Raw genomic sequence first — 19,511 nt, forward strand, 5'->3', positions numbered from 1 at the left:
GGTATTATATAAGCATGGTGGATATCCTCACATGCCATAAAACTTGGGATACTTGAAAATCAAACTTAAAATGACAGTTTTGAAACTTTAACTATAGTAATACCTTTTAACCAGGTTGACATTGCTAGAAAAAATTGATTGGTAATTTTCTATAACAATTTGTTTATGTTGAGCTTCCTGAGTGCATTCGTATACCTTAAGGAGGATTACCACAAAACTTCTAGTTGATTTAGAGACAATGTCCCACTCTAATCCTTGTGTGTCCCCCACCCAAGTTCATCTTAAATCATGGTTTCTTAAATTTAAGGTATCTTGACAATCTCATATCTCATACCGTAGTCCCTCTCCATATACCTCTAAAATTTTGACCATGATCGTAATGTCTCGTCCAAACTATGGTTCGATACTTTTAAATCACCTCACAACTTCCCTAATTGGTTGTATTATTATTATTATTATTTTTTATTTTTTATTGTTTTTATTTTCAGCTCGTATTAAGGTAGGAAAGTTTTCTACATCTCAGTACTTCCAAAGCTCATCTTCCATTAACGGCACTTATGTCATTCACCAATCAATTTAGGTATACATGTTTTAAACTTTTATGGTCTTAACTCAACTTTTTTTTTTTTTTTGTTACTCATACTTTAATTTCATCTTTACATACTTCAAAGTTATAAAATTCTCTTTCAGACACTACCACTTTTAATATCTATAGTATATTATAGGATATTGACATCTATCAAGCTTCTTAGGTAATTTTATTTCATCTAAAACTACTTACTCTTCCGTATACATTGTTACAGTCTTCCCCATCTCTATGGTCATAAGACTGTGTAGTTTATCTATGTTCAAGACGTCTAACTAAAACATATGATCTTGCTTAGCAAAATCATTTTCACGCATACACTAACATTTAGTACTTTACTAAAACTATAGCTACTCATTCACAATAACAACCTCTCTAATAGCCAAAAATAAATAAACAAATAAAAATAATTATAATAAGGTAGTTAAAATAATAATAATAAATAAATAAATAAATAAAAACAACATTTCCCCATGCAAACAGAAAAAGAAAAACAATAATGGTCAGATTTACTTTAAGAAAAAAAAAAATGAGAATGACCTTTACTCAGTTGAGATTCGCTGAAGATAGATCTGATCAATAAGGTATGTATTAAATCTTCATTTTCTTTTATCCTATTTTTTTAAGAAATCACAACCAATTTTAGATCTTTGTTGAATTATTATCATGATCCATCTTTCAGTTAGAAATTAAATGTCAAATCATTTATACAATTCTAGTCAATCATGTCATATTAGTAATATTAGATTAAATTTTTATCAGTAGCCAAATGAATAGATTAAAGATAGAATGGCCAAGAAAACTTATGAATAGGAAACTGAGATAAGGAAATAAGAAACACTGAGATAAGGAAAGATTTGGAAAGAGAGATCCACTGTAAATTTGGAATACATGAGAACAGAATTAAAAGGCAACATATAAAAAAAAGAGATCTACTTTTTATGCCACAGTAAGCATGAAAAATGAGATTTTTTAATAAAAATATAATTATAGATATATAACATTTCAAGACTTCTAACCATGGACCAATGTAAATTAGAGAAATAATGTTGTAGAATTCAAACCCGAAACTAATGTCATGGGCTCATATAGATTGACCCGGATTTCAAAGGACGGAATCAAACTTTCATTAAAGATATATTCGTGACAACGACTTAAGCTAGCCAGGTAAGTGACCTTACTATCGGCATGGTTATTTTTGATGTTGACACGTGCCCTGTGGTTCTGCACGTGTCATATATATTGATATGTGTGAATTGTCTGTGGATCGATATGCTTCCTATATGTTATGTTATGTTATATAATATGTGGATTGTATGATAATAATTATGGTACGATGTGCTCTAGGAGATGTTTGAGATAGGATACGAGAAGGATGCTCAAAACAAAATGTAACGATAGGAGTAAGATACGTTCACGAAACGTTAAGGTTAGGTTACATACCGGAGTGCTATGGATAGGAGAGATTGATGAAAGAATACGGTTAGGTTATGGGTAGAAAGGGATAGGTTTGTGATAGATTGATAGAACGATGGCGTTAGGATACGTTCTGGTGATGATATGACTAAAGTACGTCACGTAATGATATGTCTGTGATAGGTATAAGAACGTTAAAGCTATGGTAAGTTAGAGAACGATATGACTATGAAGTGTTTACGTTATGACTTGGTTATGATATGATACATTGTATGCTAGATTATTGTACTTAAGTACGAAATCATGTGAACGTGAATGTATGTTATTTATGCTGCTTAGTTGATGTGATATGAATGCATGTGACGATGTGTGGCCCTTGTGCGATTATGGCCTGTTGTATGAGTATTGGAATGTAATTGAATGAATTGTATGACATGAAATACGGTAAATTGCATGATACATAACCCCGCTAGGAATATGTATGATATGTAACGAAATGAGAATGAGAATGACATGTAAGCATGAAAACGTGACACGGGGTTATGTTCATTAAATGATGACTGTAGGACTAGTGGGACCTCATGCATATTGTGTGATCATGCATTTGGGGGGATACCCCTATCCCATCACGAGGGTACGGACGCATACATCTAAATGGCAGGACAACGATCGTTATGCCCTGCATAGCGCGGCCGTGACGATTTTTGTTTTAACGGGTCCCGGTGGGCCCCCAGAGCATGCCCACCGGCTAGGGACAGTGGCCCAGCGGTGTGCGAACTAGCTGGTGAGCCCATACTCGCACGTATGGGCTGCGTGTAGAGTATATGGTACACGTCCATGATTACCTGTTAGGATTACACCGTAGGGAAAACAAAACGAAACGAAACGAAATGAAACGAAACGAAAGATAGGTCCCATCATTTCATTGCATGTGATTGTTGCATTTAACCCCAATAGTGGGGTCACTTACTGAGTATTTCTTTAAATACTCAAGTCATGTGCTACTACATTTTTCAGGTTAAGGCAAGGCATCCCTGTACGGCTGACGACGACATTGCAACTCGAGATCATGGCACATGCATAGGATAGTGGTATTTATTTTCTTAGACTTAGGATAGAATATGATGTTTTAAACTTAAACGCTTATTAATTTTATTTCGAGTCTTTTGTTGTGTCGTTTTAAAGATGTTTTCGAAACATGTAAGTCCATGGCTGTGTTTTAAGTTAAAGGTTATGTTTTATGGAATTTAAATGAAGTCTTCCGCATTCAATGTTTATGGTATGTATACAGTAGCGACCTTAAATTAAGTAGAAAATTTCGGGTCAAGAATTTCGGGTCACCACTCCCAAAGATAGCTTTATAAAAATAAAATACTCGATAGGTCAAACCTGGGATGCAAGAATTTTTGCTTCTTTATCGATAAAAAGTGTGAAATGGCTAGTCAGATTAAAATTTCCAGTCAGCCATTTCCCCGGCGGCACGATCAATTGAGCACCACCATCTGCCGCGAGTGTGCTGAGATGTTCAATCGCTTTTCGAAACGCGTGTAACGACCCAGGAAAGAAAGAAAAAAAAATATATATATATAATAAATAAATAAAGGAAAACGAGAAAACGAAAGAAAGAAAAAAAAAAAAACTCAGTCGCCGGAAAACCCGCGAGTTTTCCGGCAACCGCTGAGTTTCGCGAAACCCACGCGAAACGACGGCCACAACACGCCCACCCTCAGCCCAGCATCTTCAGAACACCTGCAAAGGGAGAAAAGAGAGAAAATTTCGAGAGAGAGAGAGAGATTTCGGACAAACGTCGGCGAGTGTCCAGTTTCTCCAACGAGCCCTCAAACCACCCTTAAACCGACACCAAACGACCTATTACCACCATAAGAGGGATCCCTAACGAAAGCACAATAACTCAGGGTGCGTTTTGTGTTATTTCGTAAGCGTCGTCGTCGGTAACCGAGGTCGAAAAATTAGGTTTCTTAATCGATTCTTAGATCTATGGCTTTTAGGAGCTTTTAGGCCGCAAAACTCCCAAAAAGGAAATAAGGACGACGAACAAAGAGGAAAAGGGAAGGAAGAGGACCGAAATCGGTAACGGAAATGCCGCGGGAAGGAGAGAGAAAGCTCGCCGGAAAATCGACCGAAGTCGGGTAAGGAAGACGAGATCCACGGATCCGGGTCAACCCGAACCCAGAACCCGGGAGAGCCAGCCCGTTCCTCCCTTGGCCTCTGCCTTCGGCCCAGCCCAACTACAGCGGCCCAAACCTCAACCTGGCCTAGAAGCTACGGTTCAATTGAACCAACCCAGACTAGACCCACGGTCCAATTGAGCCGCCCTGCAAACCAAACACTTGTGGCCCAGCCCAATAAGCCGAGGCACAACGATTAGCCTTGGCCCAGTAGCCTTCCACAGCCCGCGACCCGAACCACGACCCGACACTACCGCCCGACGTGGCTTTCTCTGCTGCTGCCATGTGTCACACAGCGGCGCAGGCAGTCCCTCGGCTCGGCTCAGCGCAAACGGCTCGGGCTCCCTCCGGCGGCTCCAGCGGCTATTCGGCTCGGCTCACCTATTTTCAGCCCAGTTTCCATTGTTTCGACCCTCTCGGATCTGTTTTCGGCCCCGATTAAGGTATCCGAGGCCGTTTTAGAGCCGTATTTCACATTTATTAAATTATAGGTAAATTAATTGTAAAATACTAACGGAAAGTGGTGAACAGTGTGATAGGAAACAAACCCCGGCGACGTAGGAAGCAGCTCTCACGGAACGGGAGCTTACGTTTAGCTATTTAGGGAGTACTTCGGCCAAGGCCAACCAAGTAAGTGGCCTTACTATAGGATAGGCTAAATAAATTATATGATGCTTGATGATATGTGCCAGTATATACATATTTTGTTGAGTGACGCTTGATATGTTTGACGCACGTTGTGGCATTATGATGAGCATGATGATTGCATGATTTTTACCTTAATATGATGATGTTTTCCATATTGAGCATGCTAGATGATGATGAGTGCCATATTGCATCATGTCGTTAGGTCGACGTAGGACACAACCCTAAGAGCATGAAAATGATATTAATATAAATATCCACGAGTATGCGTTACCTAGAGTAACAAAGAGATGAGACTAGAGGGTTGTGTCAGAAGAGACATTACGATGGATTTAGAGGGACCTCATGCATTTTGTATGTTCATAAGCATAGGGCTACTTCCCCTAGAGATGATGAGTGCAGACGCGCACCTTATGATGAGCGCGAATGCGCACAGGTGCGAAAGCACACAGATGAGGGTGTTCATGAGGCGCATGACACTATGGGGTTCCGCTGACCTCCGGACGTCGCTACAGATTAGCTTGACCAGAGGGTCTAGGGGGTGTGCGAGCGCCCTAGGGACTCACACTCGCACGTGTGAGTCGTGTGTAGGGAAGTACTACACATCCAATTTGTCCGAGACTGGAGGCCACCCCTAAGATGATTAGAGATAGGTCCCTATTCATGATTGCATGTGTTTGCATTAGCATGGCCCCTATAGTGGGGTCACTTACTGAGTATTTCTTCGAAATACTCAGGCCGTGTGCCATATTGTTTTTCAGGTAAAGGCAAGGCTCCCATGTACGGTTGACGGTGGCATCGTGATCAGAGACTGTGGCGCGTGCATAGGATAGTTGCATATTTAATTCCTAGTCTTGGTTAAGATAGGGCGTTTGCATTTCATTCATTTATATTAATTAATTTGTAATCGTTTTATTTTATCTTTTTTGAACTCCAGCACGATGTTTGAAACACGTACGTCCGGCAGTGTTTTCCAATGTTTTAATGTATTCTGTAGTTTTAAATTTTTCCGCTAATAAAGATGAGTATGCTTAGATTTTTATTCTGCATTAGAGATGAGCATGAGGCGTTAGTGGCGACTCTAGATATGTGGAAATTTAGGGTCGTTACAGTTGGTATCAGAGCTCTAGGTTTTAGATTTTGTAGACTAGCCTACGATGTAGGCTTGGCACGCTCCACGGTCCCAACGTCGATGCCCCGTCACCGTCAGGTACGCCTTGCATAAGATAAGAAAAGAGAAATGTTTTAAAACTCGCATGCATTTTTTTTTTTATGTTGACATTACTGAAATGGTTGTGATCTTTCACGTATTTATTTAAGAGTATGATGTCATGTGTTGCATGCTGAGTAATTTTGTTAGTAGCATGATATGATGCTTAGCATGATGAATGTTTACTTCTTTGGCGTTACGATGTATTGTATAGTGTGCGTATTGTTATATATATATATATATATATATATATGCATAGTATTAAGGCCTTAGACTTAAGCAACCTTATATTGGTTTATAGAACCATGCCCGGAGGACGAGGAAGAGGAAGAGGAAGAGGAAGAGGAAGACGAGGAAGGGGGCGACCCCGTCATAGAGAAGTAGGACGAGGTGTGGCGGTAGAGGGCCCACCTCAAGAAAGATCAGAGACTGGGCCGGTAACAGTTACGCCGCCCCCAATCTTACCTCCAGTTGAGCTACCTCCTCTAGCTCCACTACAAGCTGAGCTTCCACCACCAGTACAGCCTCCACCACAAGTAGAACCTCCACCCCAGCCTACCCTACCACTCCAAGTCGCACCTGAAGCTGCACCCCCAGTGGGTGGAGTAGATGCTAATACTAGGTTAATGTGTGACTCCATCCAAGCCCTAATTCAAACCTTGGTAACCAATCAGCAAGCCAGTCTACAACAGGCCCAGGAACAAGCACAAGCACAGGCCCAGGCACAGGCGTTGGCACTGGCACAGGTACAGGCACAGGTACAGGCACAGGCACAGGCACAGGCCACTGCTCAGGCCAATGCCCCAGTAAACCCTCCACAACCTGTTAGATGTTCAAACTGGATAAGGGATTTCAAGACATACGACCCTCGACCATTCAATGGTTCCCTAGTAGACCCCATAGAAGCCCAAATGTGGATTACAGCGGTGGAAACCACCTTTGAGACTATGGAGTGCCCAGAGAACCAAAAGGTCGCCTGTGCAACCTACGTCCTACAAAAGGACGCAGAGATATGGTGGAGAGATAACAAAGCCCTCCTTAACCCAGAAGGGGGACCAATGAACTGGGAACGATTTAAGGAGGCCTTCCTTAAAGAATATTATCCTAAGTCAGAGCGACTTAAAAGGCAGCAGGAGTTCGCCCACCTGGTACAGGGAGAACTCACAGTAGAGAAGTACAACCGAGAGTTTAATAAACTCAAGAGATTTGCACCGTCCATGGTGGACACTGAGGAAAAGATGACAGAGAAATTTGTATTGGGTTTGGAACCAAGAATCCGCCGCATGTTGGAGGCGTTCAACCCAAAGACCTATGAGGAAGCCTTGAGAACTGCCAAGGCTTTAGAGAAACCAAAGGATGAGAAACGACGTGAAGAGCCAGTTATAATTGGGCAGAAGCGTCCTCATGAATCAGGAGGCTCTGACCATCCACCACCAGCACGTAGGCACCGTTCCAATAACAGACCCGCTCCTAGATGGGATGAGCGACGCCCTCCCCGACATACTGACAGGAACCCCAGGAATCAAGATGGGGCCAGAGGGAGGAGAGAGGAAGGGTGCACTATCTGTGGAAGACTACACGGTGGGAGGTGCATGGCTGGCAGCCGAGCATGTTATAGATGTGGTCAAGAGGGGCACATCGCCGTGAACTGCACGGCCGGAAATGCTGCAGCACAAGCAAACCCGCCCAGAGTAGTAGAGCGAACGGATCAACCAGCACCACCGCGAGCTCAAGCTAGGGCATACGCGTCAACCAGCAAGGACACTGGGAGGTCCGATTCCATGGTGACAGGTACACTATCCATTTTAGGTCATTTCGCTTTTACCTTATTTGATTCTGGTTCCACGCATTCCTTTATTTCCATGCCTTTTGTTGTACAAGCAGGGTTCGAATTAGAACCCTTATTGCATGAAATGTCTGTAAGCACCCCTGCGGGGGTAGACTTAGTATCTAGGGATAGAGTAAAGGATGGCCAAGTAATCATAGGGAACCAAACTTTAAGCGTTGACCTGATAGTGGTAAACATGACAGATTTCGACGTCATACTAGGCATGGATTGGTTAGCTGAAAATCGAGCTAGTATAGACTGTCGCAAAAAGGAAGTAAAATTTTCACCACCGACAGGACCTACCTTTAAATTTAAAGGCACAAATACCAGGATTACCCCCAAGGTAGTCTCGATGATGAAAGCAAAGAGGTTAGTCCAACAAGGTGGATGGGCTATATTAGCATGTGCTGTAGACGTGAGAGGAAAGGAAGAGACCCTAGTAAACGTGCCAATAGTAAACGAGTTCCCAGATGTATTTCCGGATGACTTACCTGGTATACCCCCTTCCCGAGCGGTCGACTTCGTCATCGAACTCGAGCCGGGAACTGGGCCTATTTCCAAAGCACCCTATCGCATGGCGCCAGTACAGTTGAAGGAACTCAAGGCGCAACTGCAAGACTTACTAGATAAAGGATTCATTCGACCTAGCGTGTCCCCTTGGGGTGCGCCAGTGTTGTTTGTTAAGAAGAAAGATGGATCGATGCGTCTGTGCATCGATTACAGAGAGCTAAACAAGAGAACCATAAAAAACAAATATCCTCTGCCTAGAATAGAAGACTTGTTTGATCAACTCAGAGAAGCAACAGTATTCTCTAAGATAGATCTTCGGTCCGGTTACCACCAAATTAGGATTAATGAAAAAGACGTACCAAAAACAGCGTTTAGGACAAGGTACGGTCACTACGAGTTTGTAGTGATGTCATTTGGCCTCACCAATGCCCCAGCTGTATTTATGGAGTTAATAAACCGGGTATTCAAAGAATGCCTAGACATGTTTGTGATTGTGTTCATTGACGACATCCACATATACTCGAGAATCGACCCAGAGCACGAGGAACACCTCCGAAAAGTCCTAACCACCCTAAGAGAGCACAAGTTGTACGCCAAGTTCTCCAAATGCGAATTTTGGTTACGACAAGTCTCCTTCCTAGGACACGTGGTGTCAAAGGACGGAATATCTGTAGATCCCACCAAGGTCGAAGCGATCACAAAGTGGGAACGCCCAACTACGATAACGGAAGTAAGGAGTTTCCTAGGATTGGCGGGATATTATCGAAGGTTCGTGCAGGACTTCGCTAAAATATCCTCGCCTTTAACAAAGTTAACAAAAAAAGGGGTGCCATTTAGATGGGATGATGCTTGTGAGGCAAGCTTCCAGAACCTAAAAGAGAGATTGGTAACCGCCCCGGTACTCATAGTACCCGAGAGCTCAAAAGAATATGTGATCTATAGTGATGCCTCCATGAAAGGACTGGGATGTGTGTTAATGCAACACGGCAAGGTTGTCGCATACGCATCTCGTCAACTTAAAGAATATGAAAAGAACTACCCTACCCATGACCTAGAGTTGGCCGCTGTAGTGTTCGCGCTGAAAATCTGGCGACATTACCTGTATGGCGAGAAAACCCAAATTTTTACCGACCACAAGAGTTTGAAATACTTCTTCACCCAGAAAGAGTTAAACATGAGGCAGAGAAGGTGGTTAGAATTGGTGAAGGATTATGACGTAGATATCCGGTACCACCCTGGGAAAGCAAATGTGGTTGCAGATGCCTTGAGTAGGAAGACGGTCCACTCGTCAGCCCTCATTACGAGGGAAGTAAGGGTACAAAGAGAGTTCGAGCGAGCCAACATAGCTGTAGCGACCGAGGGAGTCATAGCACAGCTGGCCCGACTCACGGTACAACCTACGCTTAGGCAGAGAATTATTACCTCCCAACGAGAGGATCCTAACCTACAGAAAGTCCTAGGACAGCTAGACGAAAGTCCAGTAGATGGATTCTCGAAGTCATCAGATGAAGGACTATTGTATCATGGACGCTTATGTGTTCCGGCAATAGAAGATTTAAGGAAGGAAATACATATGGAAGCTCACAACTGTCCATTTTCTATGCATCCAGGAGGTACTAAGATGTACCAAGATTTAAAAAAACACCTTTGGTGGAAGAGCATGAAGAGGGATGTGGCCGGGTTTGTGAGCAAGTGCTTAGTTTGTCAACAAGTGAAAGCTCCAAGACAAAAGGCGGCGGGGTTGTTGCAGCCCCTAAGCATACCGGAGTGGAAGTGGGAAAACATAGCGATGGACTTCATAGTAGGTTTACCCAAAACGCCCAAGGGCTATACAGTGATCTGGGTAGTTGTTGATAGGTTGACCAAGTCGGCACACTTTCTACCTGGGAAGGTTACATATACAGTTGACAATTGGGCACAACTGTACGTGAAAGAAATAGTAAGACTACATGGAGTCCCAGTGTCTATAGTGTCGGATCGGGATCCACGCTTTACGTTAGCGTTTTGGCGCGGACTTCAAAAAGCACTGGGTACCCGCCTCGACTTTAGTACCGCCTTTCACCCCTAAACAGATGGACAAACGGAGCGTTTAAACCAAATTCTAGAGGACATGCTACGCGCTTGCGTACTAGATTTTAAGGAAAGTTGGGATTCCAAACTCCACCTAATGGAATTCTCGTATAACAACAGTTTCCAAGCAACTATTGGAATGGCACCGTTTGAGGCCCTGTACGGGAAACGGTGTAGGTCCCCACTATGTTGGGACGAGGTAGGAGAGAAAGAATTAGTAGAACCCGAGTTGGTTCGACTCACCAATGAGGCTGTCCAGAAAATTCGAGCGAGGATGCGTACCGCTCAAAGTAGACAGAAAAGCTACGCCGATGTAAGGCGTAAAAGCCTGGAGTTTGAGGTGGGGGACTCAGTATTCCTCAAGGTGGCACCTATGAAAGGTGTGTTAAGATTCGGACATAAGGGCAAGTTAAGTCCTAAATTCATTGGACCATTCGAGATCCTAGAGCGAGTTGGTCCGGTAGCGTATAAGTTAGCCTTACCTCCAGCACTCTCAGGAGTACATGATGTATTTCATGTGTCGATGCTGAGGAAGTACATTACGGATCCTATCCACGTAATAGACTACGAACCACTCCAACTCAATGAAGATCTGAGCTACGAGGAAAAACCAGTAAGAATCTTAGCTAGAGAAGTGAAAACCTTACGCAACAGGAGTATGGCGTTCGTTAAGGTACTGTGGCGGAATCACCACAATGAGGAAGCCACGTAGGAGCGTGAGGACGAGATAAGAGAGAAATACCCGGAGTTGGTACAAGAGTTTGAGACTTCGAGAACGAAAGTTCTTTTTAGGGGTAGATAATGTAACGACCCGGAAAACAAAGAAATATATATATATATATATATATAAATAAAGGAAAACGAGAAAATGAAAGAAAAAAAAAAAACTCAGTCGCCGGAAAACCCTTGAGTTTTCCGGCGACCGCCGAGTTTTGCGGAACCCACGCAAAACGACGGCCACAACACGCCCACCCTCAGCCCAGCATCTTCAGAACACCTGCAAAGGGAGAAAAGAGAGAAAATTTCGAGAGAGAGAGAGAGATTTCGGACAAACGTCGGCGAGTGTCCAGTTTCTCCGACGAGCCCTCAAACCACCCTTAAACCGACACCAAACGATCTGTTACCACCATAAGAGGGATCCCTAACGAAAGCACAATAACTCAGGGTGCGTTTTGTGTTATTTCGTAAGCGTCGTCGTCGGTAACCGAGGACGAAAAATTAGGTTTCTTAATCGATTCTTAGATCTATGGCTTTTAGGAGCTTTTAGGCCGCAAAACTCCCAAAAAGGAAAGAAGGGCGACGAACAAAGAGGAAAAGGGAAGGAAGAGGACCAAAATCGGCAACGAAAACGCCGCGAGAAGGAGAGAGAAAGCTCGCCGGAAAATCGGCTGAAGTCGAGTAAGGAAGACGAGATCCACAGATCCGGGTCAACCCGAACCCAGAACCCGGGAGAGCCAGCCCGTTCCTCCCTTGGCCTCTGCCTTCGGCCCAGCCCAACTACAACGGCCCAAACCTCAAACCGGCCCAGAAGCTACGGTTCAGTTGAACCAACCCAGACTAGACCCACGGTCCAATTGAGCCGCCCTGCAAACCAAACACTTGCGGCCCAGCCCAGTAAGCCGAGGCCCAACGATTAGCCTTGGCCCAGTAGCCTTCCACAGCCCGCGACCCGAACCGGACTGCGACCCGCGCTTCGACCCGACACTACCGCCCGACGTTGCTTTCTCTGCTGCTGCCACGTGTCACACAGCGGCACAGGCAGTCCCTCGGCTCGGCTCGGGCTCCCTCCGGCGGCTCCTCCGGCGGCTCCAGCAGCTGTTCGGCTCGGCTCACCTATTTTCAGCCCAGTTTCCACTGTTTCGAGCCTCCCGGATCTGTTTTCGGCCCCGATTAAGGTATCCGAGGCCGTTTTAGAGCCGTATTTCACATTTATTAAATTATAGGTAAATTAATTGTAAAATACTAACGGAAAGTGGTGAACGGTGTGATAGGAAACAAACCCCAGCGACGTAGGAAGCAGCTCTCACGGAACGGGAGCTTACATTTAGCTATTTAGGGAGTACTTCGGCCAAGGCCAACCAAGTAAGTGGCCTTACTATAGGATAGGCTAAATAAATTATATGATGCTTGATGATATGTGCCAGTATATACATATTTTGTTGAGGGACGCTTGATATGTTTGACGCACGTTGTGGCATTATGATGAGCATGATGATTGCATGATTTTTACCTTAATATGATGATGTTTTCCATATTGAGCATGCTAGATGATGATGAGTGCCATATTGCATCATGTCGTTAGGTCGACGTAGGACACAACCCTAAGAGCATGAAAATGATATTAATATAAATATCCACGAGTATGCGTTACCTAGAGTAACAAAGAGATGAAACTAGAGGGTTGTGTCAGAAGAGACATTACGATGGATTTAGAGGGACCTCATGCATTTTGTATGTTCATAAGCATAGGGCTACTTCCCCTAGAGATGATGAGTGCAGACGCGCACCTTATGATGAGCGCGAATGCGCACAGGTGCGAAAGCACACAGATGAGGGTGTTCATGAGGCGCATGACACTATGAGGTTCCGCTGACCTCCGGACGTCGCTACAGATTAGCTTGACCAGAGGGTCCAGGGGGTGTGCGAGCGCCCTAGGGACTCACACTCGCACATGTGAGTCGTGTGTAGGGAAGTACTACACATCCAATTTGTCCGAGACTGGAGGCCACCCCTAAGATGATTAGAGATAGGTCCCTATTCATGATTGCATGTGTTTGCATTAGCATGGCCCCTATAGTGGGGTCACTTACTGAGTATTTCTTCGAAATACTCAGGCCGTGTGCCATATTGTTTTTCAGGTAAAGGCAAGGCTCCCATGTACGGTTGACGGTGGCATCGTGATCAGAACTGTGGTGCGTGCATAGGATAGTTGCATATTTAATTCCTAGTCTTGGTTAAGATAGGGCGTTTGCATTTCATTCATTTATATTAATTAATTTGTAATTGTTTTATTTTATCTTTTTTGAACTCCAGCACGATGTTTGAAACACGTAAGTCCGGCAGTGTTTTCCAATGTTTTAATGTATTTTGAAGTTTTAAATTTTTCCGCTAATAAAGATGAGTATGCTTAGATTTTTTGTAACGACCCTAAATTTCCACATACTCAGAGTCGCTACTAACGTCTCATGCTCATCTATAATACGGAAATATAACTCTTACATGAATATAACTGATAACGTAAACTTAAAAAAAACGTTTAAAACAACTTCTTCTCTGAAAAACACAGCCATGGTCTTACGTGTTTAAATATGAAATACTGAAATTTAGAGAAAACAAAAACAAATACAAAATAATTTAAAACAATGAAATGCAAAACAACCTATTCTAACTTAAGACTAGAAATTCAAATATGAGTCTACCCTATGCACGTGCCACAGTCTCTGCTCGCGATGCCGCCATCCTCCGTACAAGTGCGCCTTGCCTTTACCTCAAAAAAAAATGATGTGGCACACGGCCTGAGTATTTCAAGGAATACTCAGTAAGTGGCCCCACTATAGGGGGCCATGCAAATGCAAACACATGCAATCATGATTTAGGGACCTATCTCTAATCATCTTAGGGGTGGCCTCCAGTCTCGGACAAATTGAATGTGTAGTACTTCCCTACACAAGACTCACACGTGCGAGTGTGAATCCCCAGGGCGCTCGCACACCCCCTGGACCCTCTGGTCAAGCTAATCTGTAGCGACGTCCGGAGGTCAGCGGAACCCCATAGTGTCATGCACCTCATGAACACCCTCATCTGTGTGCTTTCGCACCTGTGCGCATACGCGCTCATTATACAGTGCGCGTCCGCACTCATCATCTCTAGGGGAAGTAGCCCTATGCTTATGAACATACAATATGCATGAGGTCCCTCTAAATCCATCATAATGTCTCTTCTGACACAACCCTCTAGTCTCCATCTCTTTGTTACTCTAGGTAACACATACTCGTGGATATTTATATTAATATCATTTTCACGCTCTAAGGGTTGTGTCCTATGTCGATCTAACGACATGATGCAATATGGCACTCATCATCATATAACATGCTCAATATGGAATACATCATCATATTAAGGTAAACGTCACGCAATCATCATACTCATCATATTGCCACAAAGTGCATCAAACATATCAAGTACGTCAATCATTGAAATATATATATATTACGCATATCATCAAGCATCATAACTCACACATCATCATAACTCATATATCATCATAACTCATATACTGCATCGTACGACATAGTTCATACAACATCATAACTCATACAATTTTTAGCCTATACTATAGTAAGACCACTTACCTGGTTGGCCTTAGCCGAAGAATTCCCTAATTTATTTACGTAAGCTCCCATTCCTCGAGAACTACACCAAATGTTGCCAAGGTTTGCTTCCTATCGCATCGTTCGTCACATTTTGTTAGTATTTCACATTTTAATTAATAATCCAACTAACCGTGTGAAAAACTGCTCTAAACGGTCTCAATAAAAATCGAATTTCATGTTTTCATTGTTTCTAAATTATATAGGATAATAAAACTTAAACCTTAAATTAATAATATGTCAATATTATTAATATTTCAAGTGGCTTGGATAATTCAACATTTAATGTTATATCCTATAGATACAAATATAACAATTTCTCATATCTTCTTCTATCCCTTATTTCTCTTCTATGTCATATTTTAACTCTATTTACTGTACTTGCAATTTTGAAACAGTTCTAACTTTCTTTTCTTTCCTAAAATCCTTTCTCTTTTGGTTTTTTTTTTTGTTTTTTTTTCTTCTTTCTTTTAACTCTAATTCTGTTTCGCCTTTCAATTTTGCCATTGCTATATGAACAGTACTTGTCATCTTCAAACTGTTCTAACTTTCTTTTCTTTCCTAAAATCCTCTCTCTTTTGTTTTTTTTTTTTTTTTTGTTTTTTTTTCTTTCTTTCAACTATTCTGTTTAGCCTTTCAATTCTACTTCCATATCTAATTATTTTAAGCAATTTAAATTTAATTCTTTTAATTAGTTTCATTCTTATAAGCAGTTTATTACAAGGGGTTTAATTCTACTCACCAGATTTTATTTAGTTTTACTATTTTCAAATCTAATCTTCCTCTGAAAATCTCTTTGGATTATGTTTTTCAAATTTGGTATTTTTTATTTTTATTTGATCTGTCTTCCAATCTTTCTCTCTTCTCTTTTCCTTTCTCTGTCTCATATTTTAATTCTATTGCCAGATTTTTTTTTTTTTTTTTTTTATTTGATCTGTCTTCCAATCTTTCTCTCTTCTCTTTTCCTTCTCTGTCTCATATTTTAATTCTATTGACAGATTTTATTTTTATTTGAATATGTTTTCCCTATCTTTCTCTCCTCCTTATCTATCTATTCCTGTTTCTTCTCTGATTTTATTTTTATTTTTTTATTTTTATTTGATCTGTCTTCCAATCTTTCTCTCTTCTCTTTTCCTTCTCTGTCTCATATTTTAATTCTATTGCCAGATTTTATTTTTATTTGAATATGTTTTCCCTATCTTTCTCTCCTCCTTATCTATCTATTCCTGTTTCTTCTCTGATCAATTTTCATGGACCCTCGCTAGGATAGATAATTTCTAATTCAGATCATTACAACAGATAATTTCTAAATTTGCTATCTTTCTCTCCTCCTTATCTATCTATTCCTGTTTCTTCTCTGATCAATTTTCATGGACCCTCGCTAGCTAGGATAGATAATTTCTAATTCAGATCATTACAACAGATAATTTCTAGATTTCTAACTCAAATCTAAATAATTGCTAATATGCTTGGTATGAATAAGGAGAAAAATAAAAAAGGTAAATCTGATTACTAACCTTTTCAAATGACATCTCTCTTCCTCTGTCTACCATCTCTCCTTTATCTGTCTTCCTTCTGGTTTCCTCCAGAAAAATATTTTCTTTCTGTTTTTGTTTTTTTTGTTTTTTTTTGCTGAGTTATTAATACTGGGGGAGGTATTTTAGGGGATGGACCGAGAGATTAAAGGAGGTAGTCAGTTTTTTTTTCTTTTTCTTTATTTTGTTGTTATTTTTATTTTAACACACACACACACACACATATATATATATAATTAAACCCAACGGGGCGTTACATTTTTATTCTGCATTAGAGATGAGCATGAGACGTTAGTGGCGACTCTAGATATGTGGAAATTTAGGGTCGTTACAGTTGGTATCAGAGCTCTAGGTTTTAGATTCTGTAGACTAGCCTACGATGTAGGCTTGGCACGCTCCACGGTCCCAACGTCGATGCCCCGTCACCGTCAGTTACGCCTTGCATAAGATAAGAAAAGAGAAATGTTTTAAAACTCGCATGCATTTTTTTTTTATGTTGACATTACTGAAATGGTTGTGATATTTCATGTATTTATTTAAGAGTATGATGTCATGTGTTGCATGCTGAGTAATTTTGTTAGTAGCATGATATGATGCTTAGCATGATGAATGTTTACTTCTTTGGCGTTACGATGTATTGTATAGTGTGCGTATTGTTATATATATATATATATGCATAGTATTAAGGCCTTAGACTTAAGCAACCTTATATTGGTTTATAGAACCATGCCCGGAGGATGAGAAAGAGGAAGAGGAAGAGGAAGAGGAAGACGAGGAAGGGGGCGACCCCGTCGTAAAGAAGTAGGACGAGGTGTGGCGGTAGAGGGCCCACCTCAAGAAAGATCAGAGACTGGGCCGGTAACAGTTACGCCGCCCCCAATCTTACCTCCAGTTGAGCTACCTCCTCTAGCTCCACTACAAGCTGAGCCTCCACCACCAGTACAGCCTCCACCACAAGTAGAACCTCCACCCCAGCCTACCCTACCACTCCAAGTCGCACCTGAAGCTGCACCCCCAGTGGGTGGAGTAGATGCTAATACTAGGTTAATGTGTGACTCCATCCAAGCCCTAATTCAAACCTTGGTAACCAATCAGCAAGCCAGTCTACAACAGGCCCAGGAACAAGCCCAAGCACAGGCCCAGGCACAGGCGTTGGCACTGGCACAGGTACAGGCACAGGCACAGGCACAGGCCACTACTCAGGCCAATGCCCCAGTAAACCCTCCACAACCTGTTAGATGTTCAAACTGGATAAGGGATTTCAAGACATACGACCCTCGACCATTCAATGGTTCCCTAGTAGACCCCATAGAAGCCCAAATGTGGATTACAGCGGTGGAAACCACCTTTGAGACTATGGAGTGCCCAGAGAACCAAAAGGTCGCCTGTGCAACCTACGTCCTACAAAAGGACGCAGAGATATGGTGGAGAGATAACAAAGCCCTCCTTAACCCAGAAGGGGGACCAATGAACTGGGAACGATTTAAGGAGGCCTTCCTTAAAGAATATTATCCTAAGTCAGAGTGACTTAAAAGGCAGCAGGAGTTCGCCCACCTGGTACAGGGAGGACTCACAGTAGAGAAGTACAACCGAGAGTTTAATAAACTCAAGAGATTTGCACCGTCCATGGTGGACACTGAGGAAAAGATGACAGAGAAATTTGTATTGGGTTTGGAACTAAGAATCCGCCGCATGTTGGAGGCGTTCAACCCAAAGACCTATGAGGAAGCCTTGAGAACTGCCAAGGCTTTAGAGAAACCAAAGGATGAGAAACGACGTGAAGAGCCAGTTATAATTGGGCAGAAGCGTCCTCATGAATCAGGAGGCTCTGACCATCCACCACCAGCACGTAGGCACCGTTCCAATAACAGACCCGCTCCTAGATGGGATGAGCGACGCCCTCCCCGACATACTGACAGGAACCCCAGGAATCAAGATGGGGCCAGAGGGAGGAGAGAGGAAGGGTGCACTATCTGTGGAAGACTACACGGTGGGAGGTGCATGGCTGGCAGCCGAGCATGTTATAGATGTGGTCAAGAGGGGCACATCGCCGTGAACTGCACGGCCGGAAATGCTGCAGCACAAGCAAACCCGCCCAGAGTAGTAGAGCGAACGGATCAACCAGCACCACCGCGAGCTCAAGCTAGGGCATACGCGTCAACCAGCAAGGACACTGGGAGGTCCGATTCCATGGTGACAGGTACACTATCCATTTTAGGTCATTTCGCTTTTACCTTATTTGATTCTGGTTCCACGCATTCCTTTATTTCCATGCCTTTTGTTGTACAAGCAGGGTTCGAATTAGAACCCTTATTGCATGAAATGTCTGTAAGCACCCCTGCGGGGGTAGACTTAGTATCTAGGGATAGAGTAAAGGATGGCCAAGTAATCATAGGGAACCAAACTTTAAGCGTTGACCTGATAGTGGTAAACATGACAGATTTCGACGTCATACTAGGCATGGATTGGTTAGCTGAAAATCGAGCTAGTATAGACTGTCGCAAAAAGGAAGTAAAATTTTCACCACCGACAGGACCTACCTTTAAATTTAAAGGCACAAATACCAGGATTACCCCCAAGGTAGTCTCGATGATGAAAGCAAAGAGGTTAGTCCAACAAGGTGGATGGGCTATATTAGCATGTGCTGTAGACGTGAGAGGAAAGGAAGAGACCCTAGTAAACGTGCCAATAGTAAACCAGCCCGTTCCTCCCTTGGCCTCTGCCTTCGGCCCAGCCCAACTACAGCGGCCCAAACCTCAACCTAGCCTAGAAGCTACGGTTCAGTTGAACCAACCTAGACTAGACCCACGGTCCAATTGAGCCGCCCTGCAAACCAAACACTTGTGGCCCAGCCCAGTAAGCCGAGGCACAACGATTAGCCTTGGCCCAGTAGCCTTCCACAGCCCGCGACCCGAACCACGACCCGACACTACCACCCGACGTGGCTTTCTCTGCTGCTGCCACGTGTCACACAGCGGCGCAAGCAGTCCCTCGGCTCGGCTCAGCGCAAACGGCTCGGGCTCCCTCCGGCGGCTCAAGCGGCTGTTCGGCTCGGCTCACCTATTTTTAGCCCAGTTTCCATTGTTTCGACCCTCTCGGATCTGTTTTCGGCCCCGATTAAGGTATCCGAGGCCGTTTTAGAGCCATATTTC

The 19,511-nt window shown here is 43.0% G+C and overlaps 1 protein-coding gene across 1 annotated transcript; it reads left to right on the forward strand.

The window, feature by feature from the left end:
• The first annotated feature begins 6,351 nt into the window (after window positions 1–6,351).
• Window positions 6,352–17,886, forward strand: LOC147789728 (uncharacterized). Its single transcript, XM_087116953.1, has 2 exons — window positions 6,352–8,972; window positions 17,106–17,886. The coding sequence occupies exons 1-2, from the start codon at window positions 6,352–6,354 to the stop codon at window positions 17,884–17,886; spliced, it is 3,402 nt and encodes a 1,133-aa protein (XP_086973079.1).
• The last annotated feature ends 1,625 nt before the right edge of the window (window positions 17,887–19,511 follow it).

Source organism: Cucurbita pepo, chromosome 13 (genome assembly GCF_057944985.1).
Source record: "Cucurbita pepo subsp. pepo isolate OVF chromosome 13, ASM5794498v1, whole genome shotgun sequence".
Classification (NCBI taxonomy): Eukaryota; Viridiplantae; Streptophyta; class Magnoliopsida; order Cucurbitales; family Cucurbitaceae; genus Cucurbita; species Cucurbita pepo.

Excerpts from the sequence above, each read along its gene's own strand:
- LOC147789728 (XM_087116953.1), top strand. The coding sequence starts at position 6,352 with ATGCCCGGAGGACGAGGAAGAGGAAGAGGAAGAGGAAGAGGAAGACGA. Across the intron at positions 8,973-17,105 it reads ACCCTAAGAGAGCACAAGTT|AGGAAGAGGAAGAGGAAGAG; the intron begins GTACGCCAAGTT and ends AGGATGAGAAAG.